At 45.7% G+C, this 19,275-nt stretch overlaps 3 protein-coding genes across 6 annotated transcripts; 2 read left to right on the forward strand and 1 right to left on the reverse strand.

Annotated features, from left to right (window-relative positions):
* The first annotated feature begins 2 nt into the window (after positions 1–2).
* On the forward strand, positions 3–7,147 carry rilp (Rab interacting lysosomal protein). 3 transcript variants are annotated; one of them, XM_037472320.2, is made up of 8 exons: positions 3–700; positions 2,140–2,293; positions 3,584–3,705; positions 4,564–4,749; positions 5,451–5,620; positions 5,708–5,833; positions 5,928–6,026; positions 6,873–7,147. In XM_037472320.2, the coding sequence occupies exons 1-8, from the start codon at positions 335–337 to the stop codon at positions 7,030–7,032; spliced, it is 1,383 nt and encodes a 460-aa protein (XP_037328217.2). In that variant the 5' UTR covers positions 3–334; the 3' UTR covers positions 7,033–7,147. The 3 variants fall into 3 exon arrangements, with proteins under 3 accessions (XP_037328217.2, XP_037328225.2, XP_037328234.2); XM_037472328.2 differs by having other exon boundaries at positions 5–700; positions 2,167–2,293; XM_037472337.2 differs by having other exon boundaries at positions 11–700; positions 2,170–2,293.
* Positions 7,148–8,720: 1,573 nt separating this feature from the next.
* scarf1 (scavenger receptor class F, member 1) lies at positions 8,721–14,202 on the forward strand. Of its 2 annotated transcripts, XM_037466280.2 has the most exons (11): positions 8,721–8,894; positions 9,086–9,147; positions 9,273–9,374; positions 9,950–10,490; positions 10,590–10,808; positions 11,074–11,202; positions 11,621–11,727; positions 11,833–11,944; positions 12,223–12,347; positions 12,663–12,800; positions 12,881–14,202. In XM_037466280.2, the coding sequence occupies exons 1-11, from the start codon at positions 8,794–8,796 to the stop codon at positions 13,999–14,001; spliced, it is 2,757 nt and encodes a 918-aa protein (XP_037322177.2). In that variant the 5' UTR covers positions 8,721–8,793; the 3' UTR covers positions 14,002–14,202. The 2 variants fall into 2 exon arrangements, with proteins under 2 accessions (XP_037322177.2, XP_062417117.1); XM_062561133.1 differs by having other exon boundaries at positions 9,950–10,808.
* A 60-nt stretch (positions 14,203–14,262) lies between these two features.
* Positions 14,263–18,392, reverse strand: vtna (vitronectin a). Its single transcript, XM_037466292.2, has 8 exons — positions 18,206–18,392; positions 17,374–17,493; positions 16,871–17,296; positions 16,627–16,766; positions 16,376–16,532; positions 16,131–16,283; positions 15,529–16,041; positions 14,263–15,079 (listed from the first exon to the last, which is right to left on the reverse strand). Exons 1-8 carry the CDS (start codon positions 18,261–18,263, stop codon positions 14,958–14,960), a joined length of 1,689 nt encoding a protein of 562 aa, XP_037322189.2. The 5' UTR covers positions 18,264–18,392; the 3' UTR covers positions 14,263–14,957.
* Between the last annotated feature and the right edge of the window lie 883 nt (positions 18,393–19,275).

A 19,275-nucleotide genomic window follows, 5' to 3' on the forward strand; every position in this document is an offset into this window, starting at 1 on the left:
GCTCTGGTGCTCGCATCAGTTCGCCCGACAGGTCAAGCGAGTTTTTTTTAGTGTGTTTGTCTGTCTGTACGTACTCAAATTACATTGGTCAGGAAAGTAGGAGGACCGTGCAGTCAGACTGCACAAGTACTGTCCAGCATCTCACTACGAATCTCGACGCGGAGTACTCTATGTTGTCGTTTTCTTTCTAGTAGGCTGTGACCTTTTTTAGAGCAGACAAAATGCACGCCGTGTTCTGGGGAGAGACGCGGGCCATGTCCAGGCGTGCCGGCAGCGCGCGTTCAACGACGCACTCGCATTAAACCCTCCAGCTTCACTCGCTTCTTTCACATTTATGATCGGACTGCGCGAAGCGAGAGCTGGTCCTGACGCCGACATGGAGACACCCGAAGCCCGCACGGAGGGCTGTTTTCACCGCAGCTTCTCGGCCCTGACGGTGGACGACGTGTATGAAATCGCCAAACTGATCGGCACCGACGTGGAGAGAATTATCGACGGTTGCGGCAAAGAGTGCGCCGTGGGTCTGGTGCCGAAAATAGTGAAAGTGCTCGAGCTGCTGGAGAACTTCGCCTCGCGGAACCATGCTCACAAAGTGAGGGAAGAGGAGCTGCTGAAGACCTTCGAGACCATGCAGCTGCAGCAGCAGAAGAAACGCGCGGCGAAAGAGGGCGACGAGGGCAACGATACGAGCGAAATACGGGTGAGAGGCGTCCGTGTATCGGCGTCAACGTTGTACCGCCGTTACGACCTCGTCTCCACGGAAACCTCTAAAAACGCTTAACGGCGATGGACGTGAGGGACGGAGGAGACGAAGCGCGCTGTAACGACTCCCAAACGCATCGTTAGCGAGGAGACCAATACATGGCTTCACTGTCGGCACCACACGGACGTTCTTGCATGTTATTGACATAAGTTCAGTTGACTAAAACGGGCTCATTTATTGATGCCAACCAACCCGTACACTTTGAGATATGCCCCCGGTTGGCAAGGCAGCCGCAGCGCGACACTTGGCGTTATGTGAAACCACATTATTTAAACTAAGAACCATTCTTAAACTACCATGGGTTTTAGCTAACGTTAGCTCTCTAGCAATGCTGCGCGGGGCCGTTGACGTCAGACATTTACCTAACGTTATAAGTCATGTAGAAGTAGCCTACATTGGTCCACTTTGTGTTATTTATTAACGCAGACTACTCCGTTACTATTAAAAGTAAACGTGTTATGTATAAGCTTGTTTATCACGGCTAACTACTCTAGATAGGATATTGTGTGTTGTACATTGGACTACTAGTAGGAACACGTGGGCCACTCGCCACTAGTTTGACTGGTTTATGGAAATTCAGCTAACAGATTGTAATTGTAATTGTAATATGCGCCTCGGTGTGATATCGGGGGTTAACGTGACCAGTTATATTCTGCCCTGCCCCCCCCCCCCCCCCCCCCCGAGCAGAATCCATCCATATGGTAGGTCAACATGGCCTGTTATGTAACATCTGCAAAGTAAACAAACGCGCTCAACGGTGTCAAATTCAACTCACTACTTTCTCTGTCCAAACAAGAAAAAGCTTCTCAAGTACTGCTTGTGTTAAGTTCTTAGCGTAACCACTCGTTGGTCCTTTTGCATGGAAGTCATGCTCCGGAGGCACAAGAAACAAGACACGCTGTAGAAGTTCTGCTTTGAGACAAGTAACATAAAGGAAAGTTAGATCCTGTCACTGCACTAAGCTGTGTTCTAGTTCAATAACACACTAGAGGACTTCAGTGTTGTGTGACTGTTATAACTAATCTTTTAACTATTTTTTGTGAAATTTAAGGCATAACAAACAATGTGTTTGTTGTCGTTTAATCTACATTGTTACGTGTTCTCCTTCATGTAGTTTGATCTAGTAGTGCTTATTCATTATCTGCTTGTCTAATCGGCTTTAATCTGTAGTGTAAGTACACTGACAGTGTAAAATATCATTAATGAGACAGTAAAGGAAGAGGTGTTGTTCTCAGAAGTTGAAATAATTTCAACAAAACATTTGACGCATCCTATTTTGCTGAAGCAAAAATATTTACACACTTGTGACATTGTAACAGCACAGAAGGCCATTTACCTCAAGTCATTTATTGTGAAAGTTTATTACACCATCTCAGTGGGCTGTGGTCTTCCATCATCTGAAGCAGGAGCTGCAGCAGAAAGAGCAGCAGTGGAGACAGAGGTGTGAGGAGCTGGAGGCCCAGGTACGGCACCTCCAGGAGGATCGAGAGGAGCTGCAGAGCAGACTAAAGGGCAGCCATGCACAGGAAGGTAGATCCCTGGATTATCATGTTAAACCTTAAATATGCTTTGGATTTTTGGAAACTGGACATTTTACTTCCCCAATCAGCTCCAAAATATACCATAGTGAAAGCATTACTACATCACTCCATGAAATAATGCTACATATTATTTATATCCTCACATGACAATATAAAAGATTCAGAGCAGTTGTATGGACAGAGGCAGAAAGAAGTCCCCTGTGTTTACATACAAACAAACACATAAAGATGGTGCACTAAACAAATATTAAATCATAGGATTAAAAAATTGACAGTGTTATTATAAAGTAAATATATGGGTGAATAACTATAGAAATGTAAGTTTGCGTGGTCAAGTTTAGGCTTGGTGTTTAGTTTTTACCTCTTTTCTTCTTTGTCTTCCTGGACAAATTTCAGCATGTCAAGAATCTTACCACAGTAATGTGAGCCATGAGGTGGAGTCTGTTTGCTGACTCTTGTTTTCTTGTTATTTCAGTTCATGCACAATAGGTAACAATAAGGGACAATAGTATATTCTTTGAAAGACACACCTTATTTTTCTGCAGCACCACTATGTTTATCGTATAGTATGTCTACAGTAAATACAAATCATAAAACAAACAAGTGTCAGAGATTCTGATGGTGATATCGTTCAGTTACAAAGCAGCTGATGGATTGCTGTTCGTGGTATGTTTGCCTTAACAAAATCCATCTGAATAAAAATGAACTCTAGATAATCCTCTTTGTTGCTGCTGTGACCACAGCAGAACTTGCCTCGGTGATGTTAAAGAATGTATCTCAAACCCTGGGCGTATAGTACAGAAACAGCGTAACACGTCAACGTTGTGTGCAGTATTGTCAGTTAGAATGTAGTCATCTTCATCATGTGGAGATTTATTCTGTTTCATGTTCATCATTGCACATTTTGTACTATACAGTGACCACTATCTACATGGTTTAACCTTCTCAGAAGCTACAGAATTACTTTATCATTCTTTTCACCATGTGAGCGGTCCAAGTGGTTGGAATGAAAGTAGCTTTGTTGTATATTTGAATACCCAGTAGGCAGCATTCTCTCTACTTTTCACATTACCCATGATTAGTTTATCACACCACATATTATTAAACCCTACAGGTCAGTGAAGTGGCTCTTATCCGCCAATGAACTGGATAATTTAGGATTATAACGCTACCTATTCCATTCCTGAATGTTGTCATGAACTGACATGATCCTGACTTTAAATCCATAACAAGAACTGCAGTCAGGGGAAGAAAAAAGGTTTTGTGTTTGTGTGTGCAGACCGTGCCCAGAAGCAGGAGAGGGAGGTGATGCTGAAGCTCAAGGAGGTGGTGGACAAGCAGAGAGATGAGCTGAGGGCAAAAGGCCAGGAGATAACCACCATTTCCAAAGAGGGAGAGGCGGTAAGGAGAAACACACACAAAGGTTTATGGCCTCTTCTGCGTAACAACAGCTTCTCCCTTCGTTTATCACACATCATCATTCACTTGATGAGCCGCCGATCACTTGGTTTCTGGCCTGAAGGTGAAAGTTCAAGGAAAGCTGTTGACTTTACTGTAGTGCATGACACTTTTAAAATTTTGACGCACACACACACATTTGCAATATCTTACATAATATTTACGGCTACGACGGTCAGTTTGCTTAAAGGCCTCCCTTCGTGTGTCGGATGTTGCTGCCATGCTAAGATAGAATGCTTTTTAAAAATATTTAATGGCGCGTAGTTACATATTCACGTAACACTTGCAACGTCACGTAAACCACACAGATGAACACGCTGGAGGACAAGGGAGTGTGGAGATTATCGCCATAGTTACCGGTTGAGGATTAAGCTGCACTCAACAGTTTTCCCCTCAGGCAGCATGCGTGTTTATTGTATGAGTGTCTGCACATGTCCCTACGTGTTAAGGCAAGTGTATCACGTGATTAAAATAGAAGCCGTAATTGTGTGTGTGTGTGTTAGTTAATACTTTCTCCAGCTCATATTCAACTGAACTAAATTCGGTAAGCTCAAAGCTGGTCATTTTTTCTGATCCTGAAATGAAGTCTAAAGTTGTAGGTTTTCATTCCTCATCCTCTCCATCCCTCCGATATTTCCAAACGTCACCAATGGAGACATTTTAACACGTTGCAGATAGATAGATAGCTTGTTGCTAGTGAGTTTAACTCTATTTTTACCTGGTGGGAAACATGGAGGCTAGTAGTTGATCTTTGTGTGTGTGTGTGTGTGTGTGTGTGTGTGTGTGTGTGTGTGTGTGCAGCTCCAGGAGCAGTTGGAGCGCTTCATGAAGATGAACGCGGAGCTGCGACACAAGCAGAACGTGCTGCAGGCGCAGCTGAAGAGCACCGTGGAGAGGAAGGCCGACATGGAGGCCGACCTGAAGGAGAAAACCAAAGAGATAGAAAACCTCCAAACCCAGATGGACAAAACCAACAGCAACAGCCCGGTAGGCACTGCTCTTAACACGTCCTATTTCATTTAAAGAATATATATCTGCATGTAGTGTGTTTGCTTCTTGAATTCAGTGATGCATTTAGATCATTATTGATCCAGACAATTAACTCATTCTACTGCATAACTCGTTCCTAAATGACCCGGAAAAGAGTATTTAAAAAGGTAAATTGACAAAAAGGTAAAGAATTTTACTGCTAATCAAACTATAAAGATGTACAATGCCCACTTTTCTATTGTCTGTCCAAGTGAATAACTCAAAAATAAGCTAAAGAATAAATGCATGCAATCGACTCAAAGCCAAAAAAGTATAAAGATGGCCGCCAATAGCTGTAATAAAGGGTGTTTTGAGAATGTGTGAGTCACCGCAACCACGAGAGTCCCACGACCAGCAGCCAACACTGGGCACCCAAAATATAACGCAAGTTGCTGCAATCGATAACAAGATCAGACATGGACAGACACTGAGTTACACACTAATTCTCCGTCACACGCACTCACACACACACACACACACACACACACACACGTGTACACACATCCCACCGATCGCATGGTCTTCCTTTCGGAGATACGAGCAAATTTACATCAACCAAAACAAACATCATGTCTTTCCTCCGAATCAACAGTGTGATGTTGACTGTGGTTTTAAGCAGTTTTATAACTTTAAACATGACCTCTCTGTTCTTTAATCAGTCCAGTTCGAGTCTGACGGCGCACAAGTCCATGAAAAAGACAGCAAGTGACCAGAAGGATCCCGACAGGCCGTGCTTCACCAAAAAGGAGGTGCGCGACATCATTTTTGAGAGGAACGAGCTCAAAACCAACCTTTTCCTGGTGCAGGAGGAGCTCAACTACTACCAGAGGTGGGTCTGCTGGGTGTGTGTGTGTGTGTGTAAAAGCGTTTCCATAGCGATTGTAATGTTTCAATGGATGATTGTCTGTTTCTGCAGGGAGATCCTGAATGAAGAGCGCTGCCCAGGTTTCCTGTTAGAAGCCGTCCGCTCTGCCATTAAAAAAAGGAGAAAGCTCATTAAAGCCAAGATGCTCGGCATCGGGGTCAATGACTACAGCAGCAGGTCTCACTAAAGAACACTCAATGAGTCGGGGTAGAAATGGGTTCAAAAGAGAAGTTTTTATTTACAATCACTGTTTCCTCTTCTTCTTCTCCAGTGACGAGGAGGAGAGGGGTTCTCTGTTGGGGTCGACGCGAGTAGATGGCTCCGAAGTTGACGGTGCTGACAAACCGGCCGAGTCACGCATTCGTAATCTGTAAGTTTGACTCACGCTGTCACACTGCAAAGCTCACACAGAACCACAGAGTGTGTGGCTGTATAAAAGTATCTGTCCCTGCTTATGTTTTTGTTTTGAGAAACGTGTGCTTCCTTACGCACGTGGCTTTGCACTGTTAATCCTGTAAATGTGTACCGTTGACCCGGAGGTCGGACTGACTCCCACACAGAGGGTTTCTCCGGACATGAAACCTCAGGATTATCGTCGTGGTGCCTGCTTGAAGCACGGTGGGAGAAAGAGAAACGTTGAGATAAACCGTCTTCATCTTCAAGTTGCCTTGAATAAGACAAAGTTAAATTCCCCAGCTTGTGACACAAAATGTGGTTCAGGAAAAAAACAAAAACGTACGTGGACATTTGAACGCAGCCCCGGTGTGAAAAGCACTAAAGCACTGAGTGTGAGAAAAAAAGGGAAACTCGCTTTACTTTTCATTTCCCCCTTTCTTACTTTCTTCTCTTACTGTTTGTACCCATATTTTTTATATAAGAGCAAAACTGTCTTCATTTTAAGGCCTTTTACCCTCTGAAACAAGTTGCCATAATTAGGACTAAATTCAATTTATTGAAGTAGAAGAAAAAATACCGGAACACACTTGAGTTATTAATTATTTACTAGTATTTCAGAATTTTTTTTTTTTTGATAGATTAGTTTTACCCTTAGAATAAGTTTTCTCACCAAGAGCATTAGTAATCCAGCTCTTATTGTCTCTGATTCCAGGCACTTATTTAATTTCTCTCTCTGATTCGAGAACTCCGTCTCACATATTTAGCAGTAGTTCCTGACAGTGGATCTGACCTCAGGCCTGTTCTACTCTTTTGTCTGCAGCTTTGGCTTCCTGACGCGTTCAGGGAACGGCCGGAGCCCCGCCCACACGAGCAACTCCGCCTCCAGCTGGGAGATCATCGGAGACTCAGAGACCACCGATGAGAAGGGACCGGGAACCCCGCCCAGCCCCCCTGAGCACTCTGCCCTGAGTTCACACTGAGGGGGAGGGAAAACCCTTCTTCCCCTCAGTCAGTCAAAACTTCTTCCTCAGCTTGTGACACAAAATGTGGCAAAACAGGAAGAAAAAAAAAAAACATGGACACTTGAACGAAGCCCCTGTGTGAAGAACACAAAAGGACTGTGAGTGTAAGAAAAAGAAAGTGAATGGAAGGGAACTCGCTCTTCTTTCCATTTATGCTTCTCTTACTTTCTTCACTTGCTGTTTGTACCCTTATATTTTGATAAGTGATCATAAATACGTAAATAGTATTATAGTACTAGTAATACGGCATAAATGGTACAGTGTATCACAGTACTAAGAGGGATACTTTTAAACCACATGAACTATCCTTCCATATATGAATATGTATTTCTCATCATCAGGAAAGTGCAATAATGAGTTATTGCGCCTATATATTTATATAGATCCCCAAACATTTTTAACAAAAACCAAAGAAACCCTCAAATGTGTAATGAAATTCTCCCTTCCAGTAATATTCAGTTATTACACTTTGTCTGTCAAGTTCACCTCCACAAGAGTGCGTCTGTTTATTTGATTACAATCAAGATTTTAACACCTTTTTAGTATATTTGACCTCTGAAGGAATTTTTAAGCCATCTGACGGGTATTTTCATGATTTGAAGCACTTTTAAGCTAAAGGACAAGTTTTTGTCGTACCAGCCTCTTCCAGCTGTGAGTGCTTTTCAATCCAGTGAGCCTTAATTAAGCACTTGTATTCTAAGATATGTTTTCTTAATGTTCTGTCATTGCAGAGAGTCAAAGCCTTTGACTGGTGTGTGTGTGTGTGTGTTTGATGCCAGTGCCATAAATGCATGTGTATGTTATGTATTCTGTCTGTAAAGTACCAACCTCTGCACATCCTTCACTGACCTCTCTTCCCCCCTAAAGGAACCGTTTTTAGTATTTTGGGGAAGCCAACGGCAGAAATGCAATATAATATTTAAGTAAGTTTGTTTTATTTTGGGTATAATCTCTTCAAAATAAGAATACTTTTGTTTCTCTTACCATAGTGGTGTCTGCAGCAGCACGAATGGAAAACACAAACATCACACATCACATTATCACAACCTAAACCTTTACACGAGGCAAATACAGACCTGTTTAAACAATAATGACCTTTGCAATCAGAGCATGTTCTCCTAAGATTCTGGGTTTGCTTGTTATTTTGTGAATCATGTTTTTACTGACAAAACAGATTTTTGATGCCATATGTTTGAATTTTATTGATAAAATTTGCTAAAACGTATTCATAATGTGGATTTTACGCAACGTTGCTATTTGAAGATTCATTAAACGCAGAATTTAACAAAAATTGGAAAGATGATCTGATTCATTGAACAGCATTGTGCCCTCATTGTTGCTCCTGATGAATGAAAGAGCTCAAAGTAATCACGTGACCATCTTTGTATAAGTTTCAAGACTTATAAGGAAGGCGAAGGCCTTCTTCATCATGTCCTGGAAGACTGTCAACACATTCTGGGAAAAGAGATGAACATCAGGGGTGTGCGCTGGGGTTTCGTGTGTTTGTGTTCAACCATCTTTAAAAAGCTCCGTGTCTGGTTGAATAGGAGGAAGTGGCTCTAACTTCCCCAGGAAATGGGAAGAGGAAACCCGGGGGGTTTCGACCTCTCTGGCTTCAGTGGAGCCACAAGACGACTCACTGGAGAGGAGGAAGGGTGGAGGGTGGGCAGAAGCTTGAGAGAACGAGAACATATTGGGACATCTGATATTTTGGTGGAGATGAAGTCCACACTCGGAGCTCTGAGTGCTCTGCTCTGCTGCTCGCTGTCCTGCTCCCAAACACTGAATCCTGCCGGGAGGAACGTCTGCCCCAATGTCAGGTAAAACTATGTACTCGCTCACACCCTCTCACAAAACCAGAGTCAAACCGGAGTCACGTTGAATGTATAGAGAGAGAATGTAAAGCTGATTCTGTAACAAAGGCCAGTCTGTATATCTTTTAATACTTTTAATTTGTTCGCAGTTGGCTTGAAATCTTTCTGGCTAATTTGATTATTTTCTTTGTATTTAGGAACCCTTCAGCCTCGGTCTGTTGCACTGGGTGGCGTCAAGAAGGAAAGGAGTGCCCCATACGTGAGTTTAACCGCTCTGACGGACACAAGCAGGGATTAGGCCTCTACTGCCTCTGTATCTGCTCCGGTTTCCTTGTGTTTCGTTCACTGGTGTGTATTCATGTGTGTGTGTGTGTCTGCGTGTAGCTGTGTGTGAGGGAGAGCAGGCCTGCCTGAAGGAAGAGATCTGTGTGTATCCTGGAGTGTGTCGCTGTGCACCTGGCTACTTCGGAGCTCTCTGTAAAACACGTGAGTGACGTTAAACAACGGGAGATATTCGGCGTAATTCAACCGACGTGTGTTTGATTTACAATGCACTATACTACAATACTATAATATGTCAGGTTTGTTATATAAAAAGGACCACCAAGGGCCACTCAAATTGATACTAATGCTTTGGTGAAATTAACAATACAACATACAATACATTATATTATAAATATTATTATTTATATATATAATTATAGCTCTTTTGTATGTACTCATTCCAGTTATTCAAGATGAACCAATAAAAAACACACAGAGCAGTTCAAATGAAAGTGCAGCACATCAAGCAGGAAACTTTGAAGTTACACAAAGTGACTAGTCGCACTTGGATTTGATGGCAGACCTCCTTAGAGTATATCAGGACATTCCTATGTAGATTTTCAGAATAAAAGCCCTTTAAAAAGTCATTCGTGAGCCCACTTCCTTCTAATTTCAGATTTGATTTAATAGGAAAAGGTCAATAGTTACAGGCTCATTTCAAAGTGGAGGCTGGCTCGACAGCAGTTACAACATGGTTGTCCTGCACGGTCTTAGTGTTTCGTTTTGTTTGTCACCAGGCTGTCCCCCTGACTTCTGGGCTCCGGACTGTCGCCAGGTGTGTCAGTGTCACCCGCACGGCCGCTGCCACCCCGCCACCGGCGAATGCACCTGCAACCCCAACCGCTGGGGCCCCCTGTGCCAGTACGCGTGCAAGTGCGCCCGGCACGGCCACTGCCACCCCGTCCACGGGAACTGCACCTGCGACGAGGGCTGGTGGACGGCGACCTGCTCCAAGCCGTGTCAGTGCGTCAGCGGGGGCTCCGCGGGCCCCGGCTGCGACCAGCTGACGGGCCGGTGTCAGTGCCTCCAGGGCCACTGGGGCCTCAAGTGCCCCGTCTCTTGCAACTGCTACCTGTCGCAATGTAACCAGCGTACCGGTACGTGTGAGTGCGAGGCCGGCTGGTGGGGACCCAGCTGTGATCGGCGATGTAACTGTGACCTCACCCACAGCAGCTGTGACCCGGCCAGCGGGCAGTGCCTGTGCCACCCGGGGTACCACGGTGCCTTCTGCAACCAGGCCTGTGAACGTGGCAAGTACGGCAGCGGTTGTGAAATGAGGTGGGTGTCTGGGAGATGCGCTTGTTTTGTTTCTACACCCGGGGTGTTACAAGTCGACTCTGTGTGCTTCTCTTTGTCCTCCCGTCTCGTTGGCCTCAGCTGCGGCTTCTGCAGAGACAAAAAGCCGTGCTCGGACACCGACGGCTCCTGCGAGGCCTGTGAAGCCGGCTGGAACGGCACGCGGTGCGACCGCCCGTGCCCGTCTGGTTCTTACGGGGGCGGCTGCCAGGAGACGTGTCCGCGCTGCAGGAACAACGAGCCCTGCGACCCCAAAACTGGACAATGCTGGCGGTGTGACCCTGGATGGACTGGACCCAGGTGTGCAACAGCGTTTTGGGCATACATGAGCATCATTTGTGGATTTCTTTTCAAGGTTTACTGTAAAACTAAATAACACAAAGTTAAAGTAGTTCATAGTTAAAGGGCTAATCCGCCAATGGTATGACATTTTGAGTCTTTTATTAGATTATTTTTGTGGACAGTGGGTGTCTACACAGAAGAGGGTAAATCCGTTGAAACAATTACACACGCTGTAGAATAAGTTTCAGGATAGTGAAATGATTATTTGTGTCCCTGTCGCCAGGTGCGAGGAGGCCTGCTCCAACAGGACGTTTGGAGACGCATGCAGCTCCCCCTGCAGCCCTTGTTTCCATGGTGACTGCCATCACGTGACAGGAAGATGTGTTTGTCAGCCAGGTTTTCAGGGAGAGAGGTGAGTGTGAAGTGCACAGTCAGCAGGTTGAAAAAGGCCTGATGCATTTATATCTAAGTAATAAACTGAGACATTTTTTTAAAGTGAATGGACTGAATGTCTATTTTGCTAACTGATACATACACTATACTCGGTCACGACGAAACAAAAGATGCATTTTTTTGTTGCATTCTAAACTTCAGGAATGAGACTTTTCACGATGTTAGTAAACTTCAAGTAAATGCAGCAAATGATGCCCTAGAAAATAATTACTGGCACCTTATTAGTGACCTTTTATTTAATTGAAAAATGGTGGTCCCTTTTATTTTGTTCTCAATGTTTATTACTTTTCACTGTACACTGAAATACATCTGGTATTCATACACAGAACGTGTTGTTCCCCGTGGTGATGTAATTGCATTTTACATTTTGTCTCCAGCTGTAACAGCAGCTGCCCCGCCCTGCACTTCGGCCTCAACTGCTCCTCCGCCTGTGGCTGCAGTGAAGGGGACAGCTGCGACCCCGTCACCGGCTTCTGTCCCAGCAGTACGTCCACCCAATAGAATCCGTGTATGCTGGCGTTTGGACTAGTGCATATGACTGAAGAGCATCAAATGTTTCTTTATGTGTGTGTGTGTGTTCCCGTATCAGGTGGCAGAGCTGCTGTCCTGGCAGGTGTCCTCGTTCCTTTGCTCTTGATGCTCCTTGCTGTGCTCTGCTGCTGTTTGTGTTGTGGTGGAGGTCACGTTGATGGCAAAGACAGGTCTGTTTCTCACTTTCAGTATTAGCCCCACAAGCCAAACTGTTGAAGCATTTTGTAGACTCACAATCAATACTCATTACCTACTTTTATAAGCCGCTTTGACTTTGAGCCAGGACTAGAAGTTTTATTTTACAACTTCAGAAAAGATCCAAGAGTATTTATGTAACAACTCTCAAAATCTGGAAGTATTCACTGGATTATTCTTCTATAACATTTCACTTGTTATATTATCTTGTGAAAGCTGTACCAAGCTGTACTAAGAACCTTTTGTCTTCCAGGGCGGCTGTTGCTGACGGCGGCTTGTCAGTTCGGGTGAAATATCACGTTTACAGCGTCCTGGCCAACATCGGTGCTTCCCTCCCCTGTGTTTCTGATTGGTCCTCTGGCCTGCCTCGTGTCACTGGTCAGTCCTGCAGCACAGTGTTTAGGATAAAAAGGCCTTTTAGGATAATAATATATTGTAATTCATGGATTGTGTACTCGCGTAAGAAGTTGCGTATCGTGAAGGACACCATTATATATTATATATGAATATATTATTATGAATGACTAACCTTTTCGCATTGGAGAGTTTGGTTAATATAGAATAATAGGAAAAGGTGTTTCTTTTGATACAGACTAAAACATGAGTTGATTTGACACTGTGTTTTGTTTTTAATCTCACACACACACACACACACACACACACACACACACACACACACACACACACACACAGTGTCTCACCATGACCCAGAGCTGACGTTCAACCACAGCTTCATCGAGCCTCCTTCCTCTGGCTGGGTGACTGAGGGGTCGTCCTTCGACAGTGATGAGGAGGAGGAGGAGGCGCTCTACTGTGTCCCTCCAAGAGAAGGTAGGATTAAGGATGAAACAGACTTACATTGCCCTTTTATTTTCATTTCTAATGCTTTTCTGTCTCTGTCTCTTGGGCAGACATCCCGGAGGTGGCGGGCGGCGAGTTCCACGAGATGAGCTCCAAGTGTAACATGTTCTTGGACCCATCCGGCTTCAGCAGCGAGGACATCACTTCGCCCTTCAACATCCCTCGCACCTCCAGCATCGCCAAGTCCAAGCGGCCTTCCGTCTCTTTTGCCGAGGGCACCCGCTTCGGCACCAAGGAGAGGCGTGGCTCGGCTCAGGAGCCCGGCGCCCTCCCTGGACGCAACAAACCCAAGTCATCCTGGGGGGTTCTGATGCTGTCTGCCCTCCAAAGCCAGGGGAGCGCCTCGAGAACTGGGGAGGAAGATGGAGCTGAGAGCGAGGAGGGGGAGGAGGAGGAGGAGGAGGAGGAGGAAGTCGATGTGCAGGCGACGGACAATCAGGATTCCAGCTGTGAGGCGGGGGACCAGGAAGTACACAGAACCCCTCCCCGGGCCACCTTGCACGTCCCCGGGACATCAGGACGAAGGCGAACTATGTCCAACACAGTTGCTCAGAAATGTAGCCAGCTGCCGCCGTCTCAGGTGGGGGTCTTGGATAAGGTCACCACGGTGTACGTGACGGTGGGTAAGGCGGGGAGGCCCGCACCGAAAACGGAGGCGACCTCCGAAGGCCCGGTTCAAGCCATGCTGCGGCGACTCGGAAGCCTCCAGAGGCAAAGGGAGCAGGACTCTGGCAAACCCAAGCCCAAAGGAGCCGAAGGGATCACCAAACCACCGAGGAGGAAGCTCGGAGCTCGGGCCAGTGTGTGGGAGGAGGGAGGCCCGCCCGCGGGGGAGGTGCGCATATGTAAGCCAATCAGGAGAAAGCATGCTGCCCTCGCCCCGCTTGACACAGGTGGCCCTAATGACAGTGCACCGTCGGAGGGCGGCGCTCCAAAGCGACCACTGTCGTCCATCTTGAGTAGCGTGCCAGAGGGGGTTCTGTCCGTCTCGGGGTCAGGTCTTCGGGCTGAGAGCGCTGACCCGAGCGCAGTAAAAACCGAGGGCACCTACCTGACCGTGGGACCTGCAGGAGACGCTGCGAGTCTCGCTGAGGTCATCGCCAATGAAGGCGCAGCGGACGATGCGAGTGACGAACCCTGCTATGAAAATGTCCAGATTAAACACTCATAACCTGTGAGAAAAAACACGTCAGCAGGTGTAAGTCAAGCACACATTGTTACTCTGCAGTTATAAAGTGATAAAGTCTGGAGTTATTATGGTGTTATCCAGTACACAATGTACGGGCACAGCTAAATATTGGCATTTATGCAACATATGTAATAAAGAAATCAAAAATGGGATAATTATTCTAATTATACATACAAAAATCTGGGCGAGTGTTTGCTTCTTGACTGAGCCGAGGGATAACCAGACATTAAGACATCTGAGAAGTAGGAGGAAGACATTTATTTATCATGAATGCAAATACAACTAACACAAACTATGAGGGACTCAAACAGTACATCGTTAAAACATGTTTTTTTTTTGCAGTGTCATATTTTGCAGACTGCTACTCAGAATTAAAGATTGTAAGAATGTTTGTATTCACCTACAGTCAAAGTCCCACCTATCACTGCTCTCTGACCTGCACTGTGTGTGACAGTCACGTGACGCTGGCGATGAGTTGCTATTGCAAAATAGGAGAATTGGGATTTGTTTTCATATTCATTTCTCAAAACCTGTACGACAATGTGCCAAATGTTGGATTTAGTTTTTCCCTGATTATACGCTTATGATTGATAATAATAATTTATCAAAAATGCATACATCAAAATGTAGTGTTGAACTTCCAATGACTGCCAGGCCTTCTCAGTTGAGCTTATTGTCATGCTAGTTGTGTTTAATTTAGCAGGAGAGGTCAGCTGATGTCGAGACGAGAGGAGCTTCATCAACCCATTGGACTTTGGTCACGTTGAGGCAAACTACTGTGTGGAGAGCAGCTGTGTGTGGACTTTGAATGTTTGCTATTCGCTATGAGCCGTCGTTTATGTGTTTCACTGAGCAAGTGTGTCCGATTTTCAACAGCAAGCACTGTTTCTGTTGTTGTCCAACTTAGTGCAAATAATCATATACAATATTATTTCAAACTACTTTTCTGCCCCTGCTGTGGTGTCGGAACATCCGAGCCAGTACTTGGCGATGGATCTGGGATAAGGAGGACTGGCGTGGTCCACTCTCTTTGTCCTGAGGTCCACTCGGTAGTACGTTTCTGGAAAACACAGAAACAGCATTCATTTCATATTATTCTATTGCTTAGATCACGTGGTGTGAAGAAAATCTAACTCTCAGTAGGTAAAAAAAAAATCAATGTGAACATGGATCACACTGAGGTCTATGATCCCGTGGCAAATCGTAAACCTGATAACAACTTGAAACATCACTTAAAGTGCACATAAGTACACAATAACTGCAGTTATTTTAGGCATCTCGACTTACACGGCATATGAAACTGAGCTGGGGAAAGTTTGATTGAAATGAGTTCCTGTTTGCCCTCCCAGCTGCTCTCAACATCTGTAACTCATTTCACAAAGGTCTTCCTTCCTCAATTTTGACTTAAGAAAACTAAAATGCTGTGGCCACCTCGTCCTTTAACTTAAATAAAGCCATGAATATTGACTAATAACGCCAATGCCGAGGCATCCGTGCGAGCTGAGTTACCTCCTCTAAAGAAGTAGACGCTCTGTATGGGCAGAACCCCCCGGATGGACCCCCAGTACGACCGGTCGTCTCTGGAGTCATAGTTGCCTCTGTTGTTCTGACGGTAACCGTCGCTCCGCCTGTCCTGGTCCCAGTCCCGGTCCCGCAGCCTGTCCCGGTCTCGTCCGAACCTCTCCGCTGTCTCCATCCTCCTCTCTGCCAACCTCAGACCCATTTCTGCAAAGCCCTGTCCCATGTCCATCCCCCGCTCAGCCATGGACCCCCAGACGGGCGAGCGCCTTTGCCTCCTTCGACCCCACAGCCGTCCATGCTGCTGGTCCCACTGCTGTCCATACTGCTGGTACTGCTGGTTCCACTGCTGGCCTCGCCCTTCCGCTCCCTGTCGGTCCGCCCGGTCGAAGTCGAGCCTCCCGGGAGGGACGTACATTCTGCCGGCCATGACGGCGTCCACTGGAGCCTTCAGGCCCTTCCAGTCCTTGTCAATGAAGTGATGCTTGTCGTGATGCTGAGGCGCTGGAGAAGGTTAGGGAAACGCATGAAGCTGGACCAAACAACCCGTCGCCCTCAAACAGGTGGGAATAATCGATGACGCCACAACTCACGGCCAGAGAAGAGCTCGCTGATAACACGCTCATAGTTGTTGTAGTAAAGGTCGGTGTAGTGCCTGAACAGCGCGGACGGAGACCTCTCCGTCATGCTGATACACTCCTCGTGGGACGGCTGGTGCAAAAACTCGTACACTTGATACTGACCCCCTGCAGAAACCGACAAGGAGGCCCTTAATGTTGGGTTAAGTTAAGTATATTCCACAGTATTGCATTTTAATTTAAGATGTCTCCAGTTGCACCTTTGAAAAAATAAACCTTCTCTTTCCCATTGTAACCAGGAGCAGGAAGAGCGAACGCTGCATCCACGTGATCAGGAATTCTGTCAAAGCCCACGCTGATGTCTCGAGGATAGTCGTCATCCAGCACGCCGTTATCAAACCTCCAGTACTTGTCTCCCTATGGAAGGTTTGTTCAAACTCTAAATGGTTATTACAACAGGGGTGCGACGCACGTGATTTGATCAAAACAAAACCATTTCCTGTCTCCCCACCTTGAAGATATATGTCTTCCCTTGACAGTTGAGGCGGGTGAAGGCCGCGTCGATTGGCCCGCGGATGCCCCACACGTCCTTTATCAACTTTGGGTAACCGGGAAGCACTGACTGACGGTCCAGTTCAAAAAAGTATTCCCCTAGAGCCCCCCCAAAAAATCAGAAGTTTGCAAGCGTCAGATGGATGGCACTTTTGCTTGATAAAATGTCAGATTTTTACATTGAAAATCAGGGGATCACTCACCCCTGAAGGCAAATATGGAGCCGTTCTTTTGTTGCATGAAGGAGTCAAAAGGCCTCCTACTGCAGACCACAGCGTCTGGGTCTGGGGCTTCCGTGGGGGCAGCTGTTGTGACGGCCGCAGATGGTTTAGTCGTACCAAGGACCATCTCCGTAGGTGTGAACGACTCCCAAATGGGCGTTTTCTCGGTCACAGGGGTTTTCCGAAGCGGGGTTTCCATCAGTCGAGGGGGCATGGTCATTTCCAGTGTCGTTCCTGGAGGTCGCCGTGGTGGCAGACCAAAGTCCGAGATCGGCTCCTCCATTGGCCGGGGCCGAGGATCGATAACAGTGGATGATCGGTCGAGTTCGGGGCTCGCAGCCGATGGAGTGGTACCTTCGAAGGGCTCACTGTCATCGTCCTCTGCAAACACAAAGGTGTCTCCGCGAGCTGAGGGAGAAAGGGTGACATCAGTGCCCCATTTTGACTGTCTCTGCGAGCTTACTGTGAGCGGAGAGGCTGCTTACTCGTCATACCACAGGTGACCTCGAAGTCATAGCAGCAGCTCCTGTAGTACTTGCACATGGAGTCACACTGGCACTTCATCCGCGAGTCAAAGCCATTCTCACAGCGTCCCATACAGGACTCTGGAGATTAAAAAAAAAAAAGACGAGAGAAAGAGAACTTGATTGGTTCTTTTATTTAATTATTCGTTGCAACTCATGTACTCATGTCTACGTACTCCTTTGGACAACAGAGTTAAATGTAGACTTTGACGGCATGTCCCTGGCAAAGGCTCATGGAAGGTTCATTTTTTTCTTTCGTTGTGACTTTGTTCGGGATATTAATTAACTGTGTGCTTATCTTACCATGTTTGTATCATAATATAACTACATTTTTATTTACTATAACCATCCACTCAATGGATGAAGAGATCATATCATGTTCATATTGGCTAAATTGAAGTCGTCAATAAAAAGAAATGGAATGAATGTGACGATTGGAGCTTTTCACTTTGGCCAATTTGTGGTTTGGCTATTTGTGACGGTATTTTTCATTATTTGCTACCAAAATAGTTACAAGCAGTTCTGACGGAAAAAATTGATTACTTGTGTACATAAAAAAGACAAGTTGATACGTCTGAGTTGTTAAATGAATGAAAAAAGTAATTAATGAATTTTTGTGTTTATTATGTAATAACGCCATTTTGATGTAGTAAGCATTTGACACACAGCGTAGACATTAAGCCTTACTCTGAATTGAATAGTGAAAGATGAACCACAAACAGCAACACTCCTCCATTTGCATACTAAAACTACTTCTTTCAGCTTTCAAAGTGATTTTTAATGCTGTACTCACCGTCTGCAGCGAAGGTTCGAGCCAGCAGAGCCAGCGGCAGGACGGCCCACAGCCTCATGTTGCCTCTGCCGCGTGAGAGGACGAAATGAAAAACTAACGACGGGCCGTGTGCTCACAATCATTGGAAACATGTGTCAGTCACCCTGCTTCCTTGTTGACTTTAACCTTATTAGCAAAACTCAAGCAAATAAACAGCGATACGTCACATGAGAAAGAGATTCAAGCCTGTTGACCTCTGACCGCGTTAGTTTGGGTTTTTTACTGCAATCTGTGGTCATTTGTCACAGAACAGGACTGTTGAGCAAATCACAAAGAATACTTCAATGCTGCAAAATTCATTCTTTTGTTTTATCTATTATTGCAATAATCATTACAACTAGAAGGACGCCTATATGATCTTCTGCATTTTGCATTCACAAAATCTGTGACGTTTTCAAGATGTTCTGATGCAGGCAAACTGAATCTTTATTTATTATCTAGGGCACTAAAAGGCTGTAACTGTATCTCACGAGAAACATCCTCTCATGACTCCAAATGACATTTATTTAATCACCCTTAATAAAAAAAACAATTCTGAAGGGACTATCGGGATAGAAAATGATTCAGATTCTATTTTCTCCGCTTCGTCCAGCAGAGGGCCTGCTTCATGAGGAGGAAGAGGAGCAGATGGGTGAAGAGAGAAGGAGGAGGGGGTTTTTATTTTCCAAGACAAGAGCATCGACCGTCCAGGGGATGCTGACCGAAGGATGCTGGTTTGAGGGCTGCTGTATCATTCTGTACATCTGCAAGGGGAGACGAGCCAAAACAGTGCGCCGGATGTGATGGCAGAGGGATTTTAATTTATATATATATTTAAAAAACGAAACGCTCTTCGTTGTTATAGGCAACAATAGTCTGCCTGTTATCCGGACAACCAGCAGGATCTGCTCCACGCTCTTTCATTCCCAGCTCCTGTGCGTTGCCTCTTTGAAGGACACAGCTCGGGACCTGCTTATGGGCTCACTGCAGATCACCATCAGAATCGAAGCCTTTGGAGGGGGGATAGGGGGAGAGGGGGAGAGAGGGGGGGG

This window comes from Pungitius pungitius, chromosome 3 (assembly GCF_949316345.1).
Source record: "Pungitius pungitius chromosome 3, fPunPun2.1, whole genome shotgun sequence".
NCBI classification, from domain to species: Eukaryota; Metazoa; Chordata; class Actinopteri; order Perciformes; family Gasterosteidae; genus Pungitius; species Pungitius pungitius.

Coding starts and splice junctions, on each gene's coding strand:
- rilp (XM_037472320.2), top strand. CDS start 335: ATGATCGGACTGCGCGAAGCGAGAGCTGGTCCTGACGCCGACATGGAG. Junction 701..2,139: donor ACGATACGAGCGAAATACGG/GTGAGAGGCGTC, acceptor ACACCATCTCAG/TGGGCTGTGGTCTTCCATCA. Junction 5,621..5,707: donor GAGCTCAACTACTACCAGAG/GTGGGTCTGCTG, acceptor CTGTTTCTGCAG/GGAGATCCTGAATGAAGAGC.
- vtna (XM_037466292.2), bottom strand. CDS start 18,263: ATGAGGCTGTGGGCCGTCCTGCCGCTGGCTCTGCTGGCTCGAACCTTC. Junction 16,767..16,870: donor CTCCATATTTGCCTTCAGGG/GTGAGTGATCCC, acceptor GGGGGGCTCTAG/GGGAATACTTTTTTGAACTG. Junction 16,284..16,375: donor GAAGGTTTATTTTTTCAAAG/GTGCAACTGGAG, acceptor CGGTTTCTGCAG/GGGGTCAGTATCAAGTGTAC.
- scarf1 (XM_062561133.1), top strand. CDS start 8,794: ATGAAGTCCACACTCGGAGCTCTGAGTGCTCTGCTCTGCTGCTCGCTG. Junction 9,375..9,949: donor CGGAGCTCTCTGTAAAACAC/GTGAGTGACGTT, acceptor GTTTGTCACCAG/GCTGTCCCCCTGACTTCTGG. Junction 10,809..11,073: donor CCTGGATGGACTGGACCCAG/GTGTGCAACAGC, acceptor CCCTGTCGCCAG/GTGCGAGGAGGCCTGCTCCA.